An 18,908-nucleotide genomic window follows, 5' to 3' on the forward strand; every position below is an offset into this window, starting at 1 on the left:
ATAGGAAGAAATGAAGTAATACATGTAAAGATTTTTTCTTAGTGCTTGATTCATCAATGTATTAATAAATGTAGCTATTATAGTTGTGATGATGATAATGGAATAGAAGACTATAGTCCATGGAGTCGCCAAAGAGTTGAACATGACTTGGCAGCTAAACAGCAACAGCAAAATTTTATTTTGAAGGCTATTTAAATAAGAAAAGGTATAAAATATAGTTTTCATGAAAAAGTAGAACTATTCTCTAGATCAGTATAATTCCAAATTCATAAATGTAAAACTATGTAATATACTAAAATATTGAGTGGTAATCTCAGATGAAATATTTCTTCATTATGTTTCTGTGTTTCCATTTTACAGTGAGTCTTTATTTTAAAATCAGGGGAAATTAATAAATAACAAAAGTTCATGGACTTTAGCCTTTTGGAGATTTATAGACATCCGAGAAAAAGAAAAAAATAACTTTAAATTTTAGCCTTACAACATCAAGGCTACAATGAACATACTACATATTCATAGTAAATGATTGAGTTGAAGCAAAAAGAAATTTTATCGTTTCATGATAATTGAGTGCACTCATGTTTTTGGTCTAAAATTTTTATTTTGTGTGTGTGTGTACTCAGTTAAGTCCAATTACTTGCAACCCCGTGAACTGTAGCCCACCAGGCTCCTCTGTCCAAGAGATTATTCAGGCAAGAATACTGGCGTGTGTTGCCATTTCCTCCAGAGGATCCAACTGTTGTCTCCCAAGACTCTTGCATTGCAGGCTGATTCTTTACCACTGTGCCACATGTGAAGTCCTTTAACACACAAATTTTATTATTATTAAATTTTCACATGCTGGCTAGACCAAGAAAAAGTAATCAATTTTCTAGACATGCCAAATGAACTATTTCAAATATTTGCATGAGTGCAACTGTGAACCCAGTAAATTGTTCATTTGTAGTAAGCCAAGCTTTACCACTTCTTCCTACCACGGACACAAAGTTAAGACTTTAAAAGAAAAAAAAAGACTTTCAGAAGACTGCTGAAAAAGTCATTTTCTAATTATTTTAATATCTCCTTTACACAACATTTCCATATAAGCTTCAGTAATTTGAATTCCTTCTTTCTGCATGACGCATATAGAAATGTTTTAGAGTATAAATATCATTTTAAAACTTCTAATTAATAAAATTATTTCCAAAACTCTTTATATGGTTCATTGACTGTTCACAATAAAAGAATTTGGATAGTTTCCTAGAACGGGATTTAACTTGCAGATAGAGTTTAATTTTTTAATGGTTATAATTGGGTGCTGTTTCTTACAAGAATAATAATAATTTAAAACCTGCCAGTGCATCTTTACATTTAAGCGGGAAAGAAAAAAAGCAACACAATGAGTTTCAACCATTTTTGTTTTTAACGGATTATCTCCATAAATTTTATTTTTAAGAAAAAGGAATATGGGTCCAAATTCTGAATTTTTATCTCCACCATTTTGGAACTCATCTGCACCTTTAGCTAAATCACATAATTTCTTCTTTGGGTGTATGTTTCTTCAGTAAAATTAGAAGTTAGACTAGAGTAACTTTCTTGGTAGCTCAGATGGTTAAGAATCTGCCTGCAATGCAGGAGACCCAGGTTCAATCCCTGGGTCAGGGAAGATCCTCTGGAGAAGGGAATGGCTTACCCACTCCAATATTCTTGCCTGGGAAATCCCATGGACAAAGGAGACTGGCAGGCTACAGTCCATGGGGTTGCAAAGAGTCGAACATGACTGAGTGACTTAACACACTGCTGCTGCTAAGTCGCTTCAGTCGTGTCCAACTCTGTGCGACCCCACAGACAACAGCCCACCAGGCTCCCCTGTCCCTGGGATTCTCCAGGCAAGAACACTGGAGTGGGTTGCCATTTCCTTCTCCGATGCATGAAAGTGAAAAGTGAAAGTGAAGTCGCTCAGTCGTGTCCGACTCTTAGCGACCCCATGGACTGCAGCCCACCAGGCTCCTCCTTCCATTGGATTTTCTAGGCAAGTACTGGAGTGGGTTGCCATTGCCTTCCCTGACTTAACACTCTAGACCAGATTAAATATCTAGTTGCTTTGTTATAATTTTCTATTATCCTGTTAATTAAATATGAGTGAAGTGGTAATTCAGTCTTGGTTTGTCACTGATTTCCAAACATCCTCCAAGTCAAAGAGGTTGCACTGCAGTATCTGTGGTGTGGGGGAAAGTACGTCGAGGACTGGGAAGGGTAGTTGGATTAGTCTGGTGTTGGTTCCAGGATAACATGAAGCTGATAAGTGTCCCTGATAAAATGTCTTTAACAGACAAAATGCACAAGTCTATCCAAAAACTCTACTGATGCTTAGATTTATATAGTTGTCTGGATATGTGCCTAAAACTCAATTACTTAAAAAGTTCTCTTTTGCCTTTTTTGGGCCTGAATTCCTTTAGGAATTCTTCCAATAACATTTTGGCAATTTTCAGTCTCTTGCAAAACTCTTCTACTTTTTCATTCTTTTTTTGTTCTCACCATTTCCTTCCTTTGTCTACTTCAGTTTACTTATTCGTTACTATATTCCATTATAACCTCAACTTTCCTTTTCCGTCTTTGTAATTACTCAGTAAAACCCTATCACTGGATAAACCCCATTTGCCAACTATTTCATGAATTTTACTTGAACACGGCTCAAGAAGAAAGAAAAAAAAAAAAACCAGTTAACCCTGCTGACTCTCACAATTCTGCCCTGTTACCCAAGTTCAGGGTTTTTCAAACAGTGAGACACAGACAACTGGCTGAAACACAGCCAGTTAACTTGAGAAATGATCACCTGCATTATTAATGAATTAGAAGGCAATGAACAGAAATGGTCACTGTCTGTTACACATGGGGATATTAGGTATTATTTATGAAATTTAGGTTCCAGATTACATGTATGAAATGTGTACCAGTTTCACAACATTAAAAATACTTCTTGTCTAGTAGAGTCAATAATTCAAAAGACTGGTCTGGTCAATTTGCTATTTTACACCTACTCTTTGCATAAGTCTCAATTGACCTTCCTCACTTGGCAGATAACTTTGTATCTGCTTGTAATGGCAAAATAAAAACAGAAGAGAACTCCCTTATCTTTCCACCACCAACTCTACCAGACTCCAACTATACCATGTAATTTGACCTCCATCCTTTATAATAGTTGAATTTCTCTCCTTCCCTTTAAGGCAACCTCTCCAATAATACACTGGTTCCTATGCCCTTTTGCTTCCTCAAGATCTTTGTTCAAGAAATTAAACCTCTCCACTGTGTGTGTGCGCTTAGTCTCTATCATTTCTGACTCTTCGGGACCCCACAGACTGTAGCCTGCCAGGCTCCTCTGTCCATGGGATTTCCCAGCAAGAATACTGGAGTGGCTTGCTATTTCCTCCTCCAGGGGATCTTCCTGACCCAAGGATAGAACCCGAGTCTCCTGTGTCTCCTGCATTGCAAGAGGATTCTTTACCTGTTGAGTCACTGGGGAAGCCCAAACCTCTCCTACATTATCTATAATCTGTTCTGGCCTGGATCATTTCCTGGATCATTTTCTTTCCTGGATCATAAATAAAAATGCTTAATGGAAGTAATAGCTAGCATGGATATAGTAGTTTTTATGTGCTATACTGTAAAGACTTTACATATGTTAATTATTTTTATGCCCATTCAAATTAGGAACTATTATTATCCCCATTTTATGGATGAGAAAAGTGAGACAGAAATGTTAAATGACTACTCAGGATAGTGGTACTAGGATGTGATAGAACCTGAATCCATGTGATAGCAATCTGACTCCAGAATCTACGTTCTTAACCACTCTGCAATTTGCGTCTTTGTGAATACAACTTTTTTACCTCAAGTTGCTCTTCGGCTATTTCCTCATTTTTTCTGTCCCCCTCCATAGAAAAACCTACATAACAGAGACCTGAATGATGTTGTTGCAGAAGACTTTGAGTCCCATAGAACATTTTAGAACCCAATTTCAAATTGCTTAGGCTGACAGCTCCACATACCTGCCTCAAACTTTATACATCCAAATAAAACCCTTCGTATCTTAAGCCAAATTCTGTCCCATTTCCTTCACTCGTTTATTCATTGTGTTCATACTGCTGCTTAGTCCAAAGCCCTTGTCTGACACTCTTGAATCTTCTCTTTCTCTCACATCCCATCTCCAATCTATAGATGACTCCTATGAGGTCTAATTTCAAGTTATATCACAAATCTAAATTTCATCACCAGTTTCTTACAGCAGCCATAATTGATTTATAAAATATATAAATCAGATCATGCCTCCCTCCCTCACCACTACCCAAAAATCATTCTATACCTTTTATTTCCCCAAGAGGTTTCTGTACATTTTTATGAGCAGATGAGATTTAAAATAAAGCCTAAACTCTTTAACAGGGCCTATGAGGGTTTTTTTTTTTCCCCTTTGTTGCTTCTTTTTTGCCACGTTATGTGCTAGCAGCCTTCATTCCACCCCGGCACCTGTACGCGTCTCTGTATGTGTTCTCGGAACAGACAAGCTTGTTCTTGATATCCAGAGCTTTTGCACTCGCTATTCTCTCAGGCTAGGATGCTTTTCTTCCAGATTACTGGTCCCCTCTATCATTCAGATCTCCAAGCTCGCATCTCGGTAAATCTCTCTAGATGGCTCTACTGTATAAAATACCCATTTCCCAGGATATTTAAACTAGCTTGGGTATCAGGGCTGTTTGGTCTTGCTAAAAGAGGAGTGGCAGAAAGCTTATGGTTTCAGGAAGCATGCCTTCACTGCTGTCAGTTACTTGTGCCTTGAGAACATTTTTATTTTTGTTGTCCCACTTGAAACTGTGGAATGGAAAAGCAAAAAAGTAGGCAAGCCATGAGCCAAAGTAAAAGATTTTTTAAAATACAAAACTCAAGGGGAGGGTTTTGTACATCTATGGCTATATACACCTATGGCTAATTCATATTGATGTATGACAGGAATCAAACTAATATAATAAAAAAATTATCAATCAATTAAAAATAAATATAATTAATAAAAGAGAAAAATAATCCCAAAATGTTAAAAAAAAAAACAAAAAACAAAAAGACTTTCCTGGTGGTTCAGTGGATATGAATCAGCCTTCCAAGGCATGGGATGCCAGTTTGATCCCTGGTCAGGGGTTAAGATCCCACATGCCACAGGGCAACTAAGTCTACACACCACAACTGCTGAGCCTGCTGGTCACAACTGAGACTAGATATAGCCAAATATAAATAAGTAAACACATAAATATTAAAACAAACAAACAAAAAAACAAAACCCCAACATCCAGGCAGAAATGAGCAGACATATGTCAAAGGGACCTGTGATTTTTTTCAAACCACAGGTTTGAAAGTTATATCCTGATACTGCCTTGCAGTACTTAGTGGGAAGGCAATGGAAACACCGATCTTTGTCCTGTGTTTACTGCGTTACAGTGTTAAAAAGTCTTATATGATAGCTTTGGTTGTCTAAGTGGAATGAATACCAAAACAATACCTGACATGTTTTGTTCTTTTTCCCAATTGCTGCAGGCATCAAAGTAAATGGTGAGAATTGTGTCAATTGCAAGCAAAGTCTTAATAAACTGAATAAACTGGAAATCATTTAAAACACCAAGCCCCAAGAGTTAGAATAAATATTCTTGCCTTGAAATAGGAAAACGGAGCCATGAGAATCTTTCTAGCCATGAATATTTCACCAAAGATAGGAAATTCTAGACCTAAATGAGTCTGTGTAGGAAATACTTCCTTGATATAGATTTCTTCCATAAGTGACTGCAATCCAGGGAGAGACTTTGAAAATAAGAATTAAAAAATATAGGTAACAATAGTTTAGGTAATAAATGAACCAGAAACCACAATATATTTCACCATGCTCACCATGAAAAAAACTTGATGAATTATTCAAAAGCAGACCTAAGTCTTTCTTGTAAAGTACTGATTAAATAGAATATATAAGTGCTAAAAAAGAGGGCTAAAAAATGGGGAAATGATTTACTTGTAGATGAAAAGAGGTTAGGAATTTGCATCTTAGGAAAACCCAAAGACCTGAATTCTTGCAACATCAGTCTCATCATTTCCTAGGTTTTGTATCTGTCATCATATTTCAGAGTGAGTCAAGAGCTTCTACATTCCCGACTTCCCCAGTGGTCCAGTGGTAAAGAATCCGCCTGCCATTGCAGGGGACATGGGTTTGATCCCTGGTTGGGGAAGATCCCACATGCCACAACTATTGAGCCCACTTGCTGCCACTGCTGAAGTCCTTGTACTTGTGAGCCTGTGCTCAGAAGCAGGAGAAGCCACGGCAAGAACTACTGATCCTGGTGATGACGTTGCTAAATTTGTAGGTAGTCTACTTGAGGCTCCGCTGGATTTAAGTTCATGTACGTGACTTTTGGCATGTACAAATTTCATAACATCATGATGCCTTTTGTCCTAGGTAATCTACTACTGGGGACATAAGGGAAAGAAATGAAACTCTATGCCTACAAAAGACTTGCACATGTTCACAGCAGCTTTATTCATAAATGATAGTATTAATAACACATTTACACACATATATACATGGTCAAGTTTCTATCCCTGGTTTGGGAAGATCCTCTAGAGGAGGGTATGGCAACCCACTCCAGTTTCTTGCCTTGGAGAACCCCCTTGGACAGAGGAGCCTGGCAGGCTACGGTCCATGGGGTCACAGAGTCGACACGACTGAGTGACTAGGCACAGCATACCCGGTCAAAACTTGTACACTTATATTTGTCAGAACTTACTGAAGTGAATGCTTAAGGTCTATGAATTTTATCCTATGTAACTCAGATGTAAAAGGAAAAGTCTTTTCTAAAAATTTACACGTTCACAAGATGCAGAGATCAGAGACTTAAGAACTATCTACCCCAGGGCAATTATGTCAAACAAATTAACAAGCAATTTAAAATTTAAAATCTCTAAACAGATGGGGTTAGAGTGCCTAGATCAGGCTGACTTGAATCCCTGTTATTTTTGGAGGAAATTTCTTCATTTTACTAATACTATGCTGTTGCTAAAAAGATCTCTTTGATTTTGCCTCAACAATGGCCAAGCACAAAGATTCACTATGAACTAAAGAACATTGATCCCACTTGTTCAAAATTAAAAGAAATGATTGCTGCTGCTGCTGCTAAGTCGCTTCACTCGTGTCCCCACAGATGGCAGCCCACCAGGCTCCTCTGTCCCTGGGATTCTCCAGGCAAGAATACTAGAGGGGGTTGCCATTTTCTTCTCCAAAAGAAAGGATTAGGGGGAAGAATAAGCTAGAGGGCCATGGACAAACTTAGGGAAGAGAAAAAAAAAAAAAAAAACAAAACTGGCATATTCCTGGCCAATTGCCATTACACAGTATCTCCTACTTCTTTGAATAGAAAAGTTTGGAAAATTCTTTCTGAGAGAGTCTAGTAGAGCAAGGCTCAAACCATCTGTTCTCAGGGAACACTTTATGATAAAGGAATGTGGCTGAAAATAAGATGTCTTTGTCTTACATTATGTCATAAGAACATGTGTGTACTTAACACTTTCTAATATCTCTCTGGAGACAGAAAACCTTATTCCCAGTGTGCCAAATGAAAAGGAAAAGTTGATATCGGATGACATTAGTGTCAGATATCTTGGGAATATTGTTATTTATTCAATAAGTAGTGTTCAGCTCTTTTGTGACCCCATGGACTGTAGCCTGCCAGGCTCCTCTGTCCATGGGATTTCTCAGGTAAGAATAGTAGAGTGGGTAACAATTTTCTTCTCCAGGGGATCTTCCTGGCCCAAGGATCAAACCTTGTCTCCTGCTAAGCCATCTGGGAAGCCCTGAAAGTTGAAACTAGAACCTGTCAATTAGGAAATTATGTAGCTTATCAGAACACTGAAAGGCAAATTCAAGTATGATCCTTGAAAGCAATGCAAGAAAAGAACCTTGGCTTTGGCCTGTTTAGTGAATACTAAGTAGCTAATAGGTGGAAAGCTGCTGCTCATCTAGATACAGAAGGGCTTGGGAAACTGAGCAGCCTGAAAAGAGAAAGAAAAAATCAAGAAGAATAAATCTTGGGTAAATGACATTAAAGAGCAGATAATGAATAATCAATAAAATAAATGACTAATAGCAATAAATAATAATTGCTGAAGTAAATCATTGACTGCCCATAGAGAATTGGTGGGAAAAGCTGCTTCTCCCTTCCTGAGTGAGCTTCCGGAGCTGCGGGTCCGCCCCTTCCCCCAGCCGATTTTGAGGGATGGTCCTCCTAAACTTCTGGGAAGAAAGAAGGCTGACAGGGCAATGAATCAGATGAATGACACATGGGATCTGGAAGGTGGCCTGTTCACACCTGTAGCCTTGGAGCTCAAGTAACACCCTCTGAACAACGGAAGCACACAGGGAGCTCTCGGCATCATGAGAACATACGGGAGAAACAGCCTCACCCAGTGGGAGGAGAGCTTCACGCTGAGTGCAGCAAAGGACCATGGGAAAGTTCTAAGCTGAGAGGATCTAAGTTCACCCTGTAACAGGGCTTTGTTACACTGGGTTCCTCCAGCTACTGTAAGAAGTCATCACTCACACAATGGAGTTGCTGTCTGTGTGGAAATTCCTAGTCCTTCCAGCCTGGCGTGAAGTCATCAGGAGACCACTCCTCTTCTCTACTTGAAAGGCCTGTTTGCAGAAGACAGGCTGTTGGTCAAGGCCTCTGAAGAGTTCCGTGGAGGAAGAGTGAAACCATTGTCACAGTGGCTTGAATCATTTCTTAAGTAAGGAGAGACTGAAAGGGAGCATTTCTGAACCTGGCATGCCCTATCTGGATGGAACTATTGACAAGGTTGTTACTTAAATGGAATATTTCTGAATGTGAAAGATGTACCAGTGTTCAAACTGTGTGTGTTTGATGCAAAGTTTGAGCAAAAGGCCACACCTTTGTGGAGGGGAGTGTTTTCTCTGAGAAGAAATGGATAGTCCTGTCAATCACTCTCTGTAAAGATTAATCCTCAGGATTAAGAACCAAGCGCGAAAGATGAGAAAGGGTAAACTGCTACTCCCTGGAAGGCCAGGGCTCACTGTGGTCTTGTTTGGAGGTTCTCTTTGCTTCCTGGAGCATTTCCGTAGGGGTGAAAGGAGAGCTTGGAGGAGTGGCTGGACATGGGGAAGACAGGAGGGGAAGGAGGCAGATGGAGACCCTGGGATGGCTCTTATCCTGAGCAGCAGTGAAATATTATAGCTTACTCTTGACCTCAACTGTCTCCAGTAGTCTTTTTAAAAGACCGCCAGAGTCAAGCTCTTCTTAGTGATGTTCTGGGAATTTAGTGGAGGAACTTCACACTTTGGGAAATGCGGTAACAGGAAAGCAGAGTCCTCTCCTGGAGGCTGGCATGGCAGTGGCAGAGCTTATTACTCTTGGAGGAAAGGGGTAGCGGGGATGAGAGAATCCGACTGTCCAGCTCCCAAGCACCAGGGAGGAGCCTTCTCCAAAACAGCAAGTGTACACATTAAGGGGTGCATTCCTGCGTGCTCAGTCATGTCCGACTCTTTGCAACCCCATGGACCATAGCCTGCCAGGCTCCTCCATCCATGGGATTCTCCAGGCAAGAATACTAGAGTGGGTTGCCATGCCCTCCTCCAGAGGATCTGTCTGACACAGGGATCGAACCCATGTCTCCTATGTGTCCTATATTGGCAGATGGGTTCTTTACCACTGAACCCCTTGGGAAGCCCACATTAATGGGAGATAATCCTGGGGAGCTAATTTCTAAAAATAAAGTCTGGAAAGGCTCCTGGCATTTGAATACATATTTGTACAGTATTCCTCACTGTTGCTCCAATACGCAATTTGTTTGGATGCTCTTTATCATGGTGACTATTTATCCTAAACAATATTCTACAAATGCCTCAGAACTAATGTTTCAGGGCAGAGCTCATTTGTGTCACTAGCAGGACTATTAAATGTGAAACTTTCACTCAGTTTTAATGTCTGCTTTTCATAAATGTTTCTACCCTTACCAGCAAATTTCTGCCAACCATCATACAGTTGTTCTGGTTGTGTTTTACAGGGATATGTGAGGAGACCCACATTTGGGATGTCACTGCCTGTTTAAACCCCTGAGATGAGTGGGTGTGTGAAACCAGCACGTGTGGGCATGGAGTTGTGCAAGGCAGCCTTCTCAGTGGGCCAGGTGTCAGCTCCCAGCTTCTAGGGTCATTATCCCTTCTGTGGCTAGAGAGTTCCCTTAGCTATGGAGAACTCTTCCTAATGATCTTAAATTTGCTTTCTCCTGAAAATTTGACAGCTCACCTGGATCTCTGATGTTTTACACATTAGTATAAGCTCACCTTCCATTTTTTATCTATTTAATTATTGCTCTCCCTCTTCAAACTAAGAAGATAACAAGGAAAACTAATATTTCTTTTTCAATTTTTGCACATTATTCTTTTAGTAGTGACTTCCAACTGACTCTGCAATTTGGGGTAGGATATTGAAATAAAGATATTTCAGAATAACTCTTTATGGTTTACAATGTCTCGTGATGATTTTAAATTACTGGTTCTAATGATACTCAAACCAAAGCTCATATTTTAAATACATTTTCAATAATCTCATTTACAATTATTTTTCATAGGAACAATAAAAGCAGTTTCAATTTATCTTCAAGTCATAGTTATGTTATAATCATAACTGCCCATGAAGATTCACTTCTAAATTATAAAAATGCATTGCTTTTTATTGGGACTAGGCTAATATACACATGATGGACAGATATATGCCTTAGCAAAACAGAAAATTCCAAGATAGTTACTAATACTCCATATAGAAATTATTCAGTAATCATATTGCATATTGCACCTAGAATTTTATAATACAAATAGAAAATATCACCCATATGCTTTCTTTCAGCATTTCTAGAATAAATCCCTATAACTTTTATTTTGTAGAAGCTAGGCATGGAAGCTCAGAGTAGCTGTCATATAATCAGTAGGTTTAACAATCGGCTTAATTATACAGTATATGTTGGTTATCTTATGGTTTTAGTCACATAGAAGAGAGTGGGAATCAGGTCAGACTCCAGTGGACAAACCTGAAAGCACTGAAAGACCCTGATGCTGGGAAAGATGGAGGGCAGAAGGAGAAGTGGGTGACAGAGGATGAGATGGTTGGATGGCATCACTGACTCAATGGACATGAGTTTGAGCAAACTGCAGGAGATGGTGAAGGACAGGGAAGCCTGGGGCGCTGCAGTCCATGGAGTCACAAAGACCTGGACATGACTTAGCAACCGAACAACTACAACAACAAGGAAAACCCATATAATGGCAGAAAGAGGTTCATTAATGAAGTTAGTGAGCTCATTTAACTCACCCAAAGTGATCATTTTACAGACTGAGTGGCTGGCTCTCCTCTTACAGGATGAAATTCAACTCCTCAGCCTGGTTTGTTAGGAGACAAACCTTTTTAACCTAATTCCCAGCTCAGGAGTTCTTCCATCATGGTTCTGAAGAGACTTCTTTCTGTTTCCTTGATGTGGGAAGCCCTCATAAGGTTCTCCAGAGTTCCGCTAGGGTTATTTCTACAGCCTTAACCCCAAACATGCTCCTACCCTCCCCCTTTTCTCTATTGGTTCTTATCTCAAGCATTATTCAGCCCTGGAGGCTGAGGGTTAAAAATCAAGGGGCTAGTAGATTTCCTTTGTGATGAGAGCTATGGTCCTGGCTTATGTTTTAAAGTTTACCTGAGGCCAGAAAACACTTTGAGAGCCTCGTTCTTGAGGTCATGGTCAGGGTGAAGGTCCGGAGGATGGGGGATGAAAATTGTTGGAGTGAAGTGTGGAGAACTTTCTCTGAGACTGGAAGAGCTCCTTCATACAGTGGCCTCCAGAGGTGAGATAAAGTCTCTGTTGAGTGCATGGGAGCCTTGGATGCCTCAGAGACAGGACTAGGAAACTGAGCTTACTGTCTGCGTCCTGAGAGCTTAGGCCTAGTAGTTCAGGAAAACCCGAGACTTTAGGAAAACCCACAACTTACACAAGTAGCCTATTGGGGGTGCCTAGCATGGGATGAATGAAGGTCATAGTGCCTTCTCTGATTAATCTGCACTGCCTGAGAATCCTGACCTTGGACTTTGTGCACAGACTTTGAGAAGCAATAACACATGTCCAAGAGGGAATTCATACTGAGTCTAGTAGATGGAGGCTTAGAGAACACAATACGCAGTCTAGAGAGAAATAAAGGAACATGCCCTAATGTTAGGGGGCTTCTCAGGTGGCATTAGTGGTAAACAACCTGATTGCCAATGCAGGAGACAGAAGAGACTCAGTACAATCCCTGGGTTGGGAAGATCCCCAAGAAGGGAGAAGGGAATGGCTCCCCACTCCAGTATTCTTGCCTGGAGAATTCCATGGACTGAGAAGTCTGGCAGACCACAATCCACAGGGTTGAAAAGAATTGGATACACTGAAGCACTTGGCAGGCACACCCTAATGTTATAAGCTACCTCTTTATTTAAAGGTTTAGCATACTGGGCAATGATCATTACCTTTAATCCCTTTTAGACTTTGCATTTCTTTGGGTAGGATCTGGGTTATTTTCTTTCCTCCAGTGCCTGTGCAACTCTTGGCCCTGATGAACCTTGTTAAATGATACTGAATCTGGAAGCCACATTTTAGACTAGAAGCTTCTGTGTGGTGAATTTTTCTTTGACCACGAACTGAAAAACTGCATCTTAGTACAATTACCAGGTAATTCCTCAAATCAACAGTTTCATATAAGAAGAACAAATTCTTTCTTACAAATAAGGCCACACCATAGGCCGGACATGAACGCCCTGAGCTTAATCCCTCACATTTGGGGTGCGTGAAAATGGCGAGATGTCAGCATTTCCTTTATTTGCTTTCAATTTCTGATAAGACCCAGTGTCAGCTTATTCGTGCCACTGGAGATAATTTCTCCTCCGTCCTTTATCTTGTCGAGGGAGTCAAGTTTGGGAAGAATACAAATACTTTGCATTAACTAGGAGACTTCGCTCAGCGTTTGATCAGAAGCTGGAGGGAGGATTCGCCGGTCCAGTGACAACGGTGTTCCTGGCACCCGGGAGCGCCCGTGTTGGGGCAGGGATCCCTGAAGGCGGTTTGGGGTTCTGCAGTGGGAGTGCGCCGAGCGGCGTCTGCGAGGAGGACGCCCCAGGAGTAGGGGCGGAAGGCGGGGCAGCCGCGGGGTGCGGGGCGTGGGAGAGCAGGCCGAGAGGGGGTGGCCTGGACCGCTTTCCAGAGAGCGAGCACACAGCCGGGCCGCTGAGAAGCAGAGGGGCAGGCTCGGGCAGCTCCCCCGGCGGCTCTCGCGGTGATAAAACTGGAGAAATAACAAGGAGGGGCGGCTCGACGCCTCCAGAGTCCAATCCCGTCTCAGGAGCGAACACGCTCTCGGGCAAGACAAGCCTGAAAGAGGCCCGGGCGATTTAACGAGCAGCCGAGAGCAGCGCACCCGCGGCGCCCCAGCATCTCGGCGGCCTCTGGTCTCCTGCATCCCGCCGGGTGTCCGCACCCTCCCGTCCCCGGCCCCGCGCCCCGATGGCTGCGCCCGGGCCCCGGAGCTCCCTGCGCGGAGCCCTCTGCAGGCAGCTGCTCCTGATCCTTGCGGTGAGTGGAGCCTGGGTGGGCTGGGACCTACCCAGAGTCGGGATGGAGCAGGGGGTGGTGGTGGATGGGCCGTGGTCCTGCGCGGGGACCGATGCGGGCGAAGCCGACCGAAGGGGGACGTCCGCGCCTCTGCTCAATCTTGCAGGGCAATGTGAGCCAAATTGGGGCTCGGAGGGATGAGTGGAGGAAACGCGTCCTAGCGGGACGCACCCGGACCGAGGTTTTTGTTTGGGACTTGTTCGATTATTTCAACACGGGTTGGGCTCTGGCTTCGCTGAGCTCCCTTTTGCTCCAGCAATGCAGGGGACCCGGGATCAATCCCGGGGTCGGGAAAATCCCCTGGAGAAGGCAACGGCAACCCACTCCAGGATTCTTGCCTGGAGAATTCCATGGACAGAGGAGCCTTGTGGGCTACAGTCCGTGGTGTTTGTTGCAAAGAATAGGACACGGAGTGAGTTACAGGGGTTGCCCCTCACTCCGGGATCCCCGGGATGGGGACATTGGTGGGTGGAGGGGTTGGAGCGGTGTCCCTGGTTCCCGGGATGAGTTATCCTTGAAAAGCGGCTTCCAGGTTTTGCCTCGTTTAATGGCTATTCAACAGCTCACGGGAGTGGTCTATCTCCGCGAGCCGCCAGGCCGGAGTCAGAGTGTACCTGGGGCGCCATGGGCTGGACGGCTGAGGTAGGGTTGGATGTTGGGGTTCGGTGGTGGGATGGGGGAGTGGGGTAGGGTGAGGCAGAGCGGATAGAATCAGGCTGAGAGGAGTGTCGGGGTAGGAGTGTGGGGTTGGGTCGTACCTGGTCCGGGTCCAGGGGTGACTGCACAAGCCTAGAGACCAGCCTGGGGTCTTTTGTGCCCGGGATACCTGAGACCCGAGATGAGATTCACCCGGAGAGGAAGTTTGGGACGATTCTCGAACTCGGGAGACACAAAGCAAAAAGTGGGGAACCCTGATGTTGAGATCCCGCTGAGCTGCGTTCTAGGCATGCTCTGGAAAGGAGCCTCGGACCCTCGACTTCCCCGCGCTGGCGGTCGGTGGCTGGAGGGACCAGCCTGGCTCGGGAGCAGGTCGACTCTGGCTAGGTGGATTCTTGGTGCTTGTCTGCCCCCAAGCAGGGCGAGTGGGTGCAAGCTTTGTGCTCTGTTTGAATCATCGAGTTGTGAATCAAGAATTAGTAGCTATGATCTAAGATGTATTTATGGACAAAGCATCGTATAAATGGGCACGTCGATCTGCCTGGCAGCTATTGCAAAAAAAAAAAAAATTAGCTGATGACAGGACTCTTCATACATGAGAACTGCTCTCAGAGTGTGTTCTGATATATTTCAAAGCGTTTCCAGATAATCTGTTTAAAAGCATGAATTTAGTCTTCTGTGCTTTCTCTGAGAAAGGAGTTCGGGAACGGAGAGAAGAAACTGTGGAGGTGCTGGGTTCCCAAGATTTCCCGTGTATTCGCTGGAGGGGAGGGCGTGGAATTGGAGGAACTGTCTGGGTGGCAGGGGGTGTTGGGTGTGGCAAGACAAGAAGGTGCCTGTATATCTAAATAGAGATGACACCAGCTTTAGTAAATGATTTTCTTGTTTAGGATTATTTTTTAAAAGAATTTTCCAAAGATTAGATTAAATGGTATTTTGGCTCCCCTGACCAGGGATGAAGCCCACACTGGCTGTAGTGGAAGAGGAGTCTTAACCACTGGACCACCAGGGAAGTCCCAAGACTTCTTGTTGACCATCTTATGTCTCTATTTTCTTTTGACTCCTCGGACCTCTCCACTTTTCAGTTTAATATTCAGAGCATAGCATTTTGGAAACGCAATTTTCATTTTATGGAACCCTTAATGGAGCTCTCAAAGACAATCCCTTGTTTGAAGTGAGAACCCTTCAAAGCAGGTCTTTAACACAGAACTGAAACTTTTGATGTGTTCACTTTCTCAGGCAACCACCCCATAGTTTGTGGGATCTACCCTTTTTCACTTTTCTGCTTCTGAATCTGCATCCCTGTCCCACCCTTCTAGCCTCAGTATAGTTTGTGTGTACTCCAAACTGCTATTTAATGTGCTTAGTCGCTCAGTCGTGTCCGTCTCTGCCACCCCATGAACTGTAGCCCACCAGGCTTCCCTGTCCATGGGGATTCTCCAGGCAAGAATACTGGAGTGGGTTGCCTTGCCCTTCTCCAGGGGATCTTCCCAACCCAGGGATGGAACCCAGGTCCCCTGCATTGCAGACAGATTCTTTACCTTCTGAGCCACCAGGGAAGCCCCTAAACTGCTACAATTAACTGCAAATTCTAATCATGTTTCCTTACACATACAAAGAAAGGGGCGGGTGTGGGGGGGTGCCGGGGCGGGGGGTGGGGGGCGGGGAAAAAGGAGAGGGAGACTCTAGAAAAGAACCATGTCAGATCATCCTATTACTACTGAAAGAATTGAGTGTCTCTTAAAATGTTTCTCCTTTTAATGTAACACAATTTGTTAGAAATGGTGAAAACTAATTCATATTAGCTCAGTTGCTCAGATGTCTTCTCTATTATAAATAATGAGATCCTTTTAAGTGTGTATTTAATGTTGTTTGCCATATCAAATCCACTTTGGGAATTACTTTATCTATTCTATATTATAAATGGTATGTACTTGGACATGGTTAATCTATCATTTGCTAAAAGGGCTTTTCAAAAGGAATTAAAAATAGCATTTTCCTTTATAACATACTTTTCCCCTTGAAGTGTGTGGAATTCTACTTGCAACCGATGTTGACAACCTATGTGTGTTGTGTCTTTTCCCAGAATTCATAGCATTAAATAATGAAAATAATATGACTCCTTTCCCAGAGTTTTTGGTTATTGTTGTTCTTGATAACATTTGACATATTCACCTTTTTAAGATAAAAGTGAGTATAATACTTTCTATTATCTTTTGCATTGGTGAGAAAAAAAAGCTTAGGACAAAAAAAGGAGGAGAACTAGCTTATTTCTAAACTGTGTGCTTAGGAAGTCAGAGTTGTATTTATTTACATCAGTGCATCTTTATTTACCTTATTCAAAGAAGGTTATTGTTATTGGTGTTCATACTGAGATACAGCTATATTCTGTTGCACTTTCTGAGTCACTAAATATGTGTAAACCGTGCACATTTTTTGGTCCTGTTGTAATCCTTGTGACAGTTGCCATGCCATATATGGTATCTCTAGTGACCTGTGGCTAATTATACTTCCCATTTAACTAGGATCCCATCTTATGGAGTTTGGATATAAAGAAATTTAGTAGACTCATCAAAGCATTGAGAATATAGAAAGGTAAATCTTACAATTCAAGGTGATAAGAGTTTGAAAGGTAAGATTTCTCTCTTGGAGACAGCCAGTGTCTACAGGAGAAATGATGAATTGAAAATTCTGTGATCTTTATGCTCAAGAAGATATCCTTTATTTTCAGATATTCTGTAAACTCCTGTTCTTTGGCTTCTTTTTCCTCTGTTGAGAAAGGTGTCATTTTAGAAAGCCTACCTTGTGCATTCACTCTAAAATTGAGCAATAGTACAGAAGTGAAACACTGGCAGGTATACCTTTAGTTTTCATTCTCTCTTGGCATTAGGCAGTTCCGTGAGGACCTGATGATTTGTATGATAAGCTTTCTATGATATGATTAATTAAATTTGGACCGTACTGTGAAATGAAACAAAGCAATTTATTTTTCCCAAACTAGCACAGACAATACTTTATATTATCATTTTTTAAAAAAAAACATAATTTGTTACATTTTAATTAAAAGTTGCTTACAACTCTAGGTTCTATCAGTCAGATATTTAAAGTTGTTCTAGAGGATTCCTCATTAAAAGAAATTCTTTTATAACTCACTCAATCCAGAATTCATTAATATTAAAAAAATTTTTTGTATCTTGTATTTTTCGTTGGGCAGTCATCAGTTAGTCTTAAAATACCTCTAAAAGTTTGTCATCTAATGGTGGTTTTATTTTTTTTTCAACTTTATTTTCAGTAATATATCCAAGTCTCACTAACATAGCATTACATTTCTTTATATTTCAGGAAAAATGGCATAACTGAAATTTATATGTGAATATCATCCTGTGCAACATCCCTCCCTTATATTAGGGCATCCCTGATTGCTCAGATGGTAAAAAGAATCTGCCTGCAATACAGGAAACCCTGGTTGGATTCCTGGGTCGGGAAGATCCCCTGGAAAGGGGATAGGCTACCCACTCCAGTATTCTTGGGCTTCGCTTGTGGCTCAGCTGGTAAAGAATCTGCCTATAATGCAGGAGACCTGGGTTCCATCCCTGGGTTGGGAAGATCCCCTGGAGAAGGGAAAGGCTACCCACTCCAGTATTCTGGCCTGGAGGATTCCAAGGGGGGGTCACAGAGTCAGACACGACTGAGCCACTTTCACTCACTCTCTCCCTGTAAGTCCGATTTGTACCATAATTTCAACCACTGTCCAGCTACTGCTGACTCCCAGATTTGTATTTCTGGCCTTGAGTTGCCCTAAAGTTTAAGTCTATCTATCCAGCTGTCTTCTGGACCTTTCCCCTTAGATTTCCTTTATGCGGGTGTGCGCTTAAGTCATGCCAGACTCTTTGTGATCCTTTGGGCTGTAGCCCACCAGACTCCTGTGTCCGTTGGATTCTCCAGGCGAGAATACTGGAGTGGGTTGCCATTTCCTCTAGGGGGAATCTTCCTGACCCAGGGATTGAACCTGCATCTCCTCAGTCTCCAGCATTACAGGTGAAGTCTTTACCACTGAGCCATCAGGGAAGCCACTCTGCTTCCACTAGATTTCCCACAGGATTATAAAATTCAATATATGCCAGGCAAAACTCATTTTTTTCACCTCTCTTGCCAACCTTGCCAGTATTCTGCTCCTCAAGGAACTGCTCTCGGTGGTATTGGTTGGTGATACTTCTGTCTGCCCACCTACTTTATCTATTCTGTATTATAAATGGTATGTACTTGGACATGGTTAATCTATAATTTGCTAAAAGGACTCATCAAAAGGAATTAAAATAGCATTTTCCTTTATAGCATACTTTTCCCTTTGAATTAATTGTACATCATTTCCAGTGGTGTTTATTATACAGAGACAAAGATGAATGACCTGCTGCTATATATTCAGCATGGATAAATTACCCAACATAATTCGTGCAAAGAAATCAAGTTGCTTACAATTATCTATGACTATCTACATGTAAAGCTTAAAACTGATAAAATGAACCAGTCTTCTTTAGGGGTATATACATGTG

General features: G+C 42.1%; 1 protein-coding gene across 2 annotated transcripts in view; it reads left to right on the plus strand.

Annotated features, from left to right (window-relative positions):
* Positions 1-13,327: 13,327 nt before the first annotated feature.
* Positions 13,328-18,908, plus strand: part of DSC3 (desmocollin 3) — a 53,282-nt gene continuing 47,701 nt past the window's right edge. For both annotated transcript variants that reach the window (XM_061130842.1, XM_061130843.1), the window contains exon 1: positions 13,328-13,659. In XM_061130842.1, coding sequence (XP_060986825.1) covers positions 13,591-13,659 — 69 coding nt within the window. In that variant the 5' untranslated portion in view covers positions 13,328-13,590. The remainder of the gene's footprint in view (positions 13,660-18,908) is intronic.

Source organism: Dama dama, chromosome 27 (assembly GCF_033118175.1).
Source record: "Dama dama isolate Ldn47 chromosome 27, ASM3311817v1, whole genome shotgun sequence".
NCBI classification, from domain to species: Eukaryota; Metazoa; Chordata; class Mammalia; order Artiodactyla; family Cervidae; genus Dama; species Dama dama.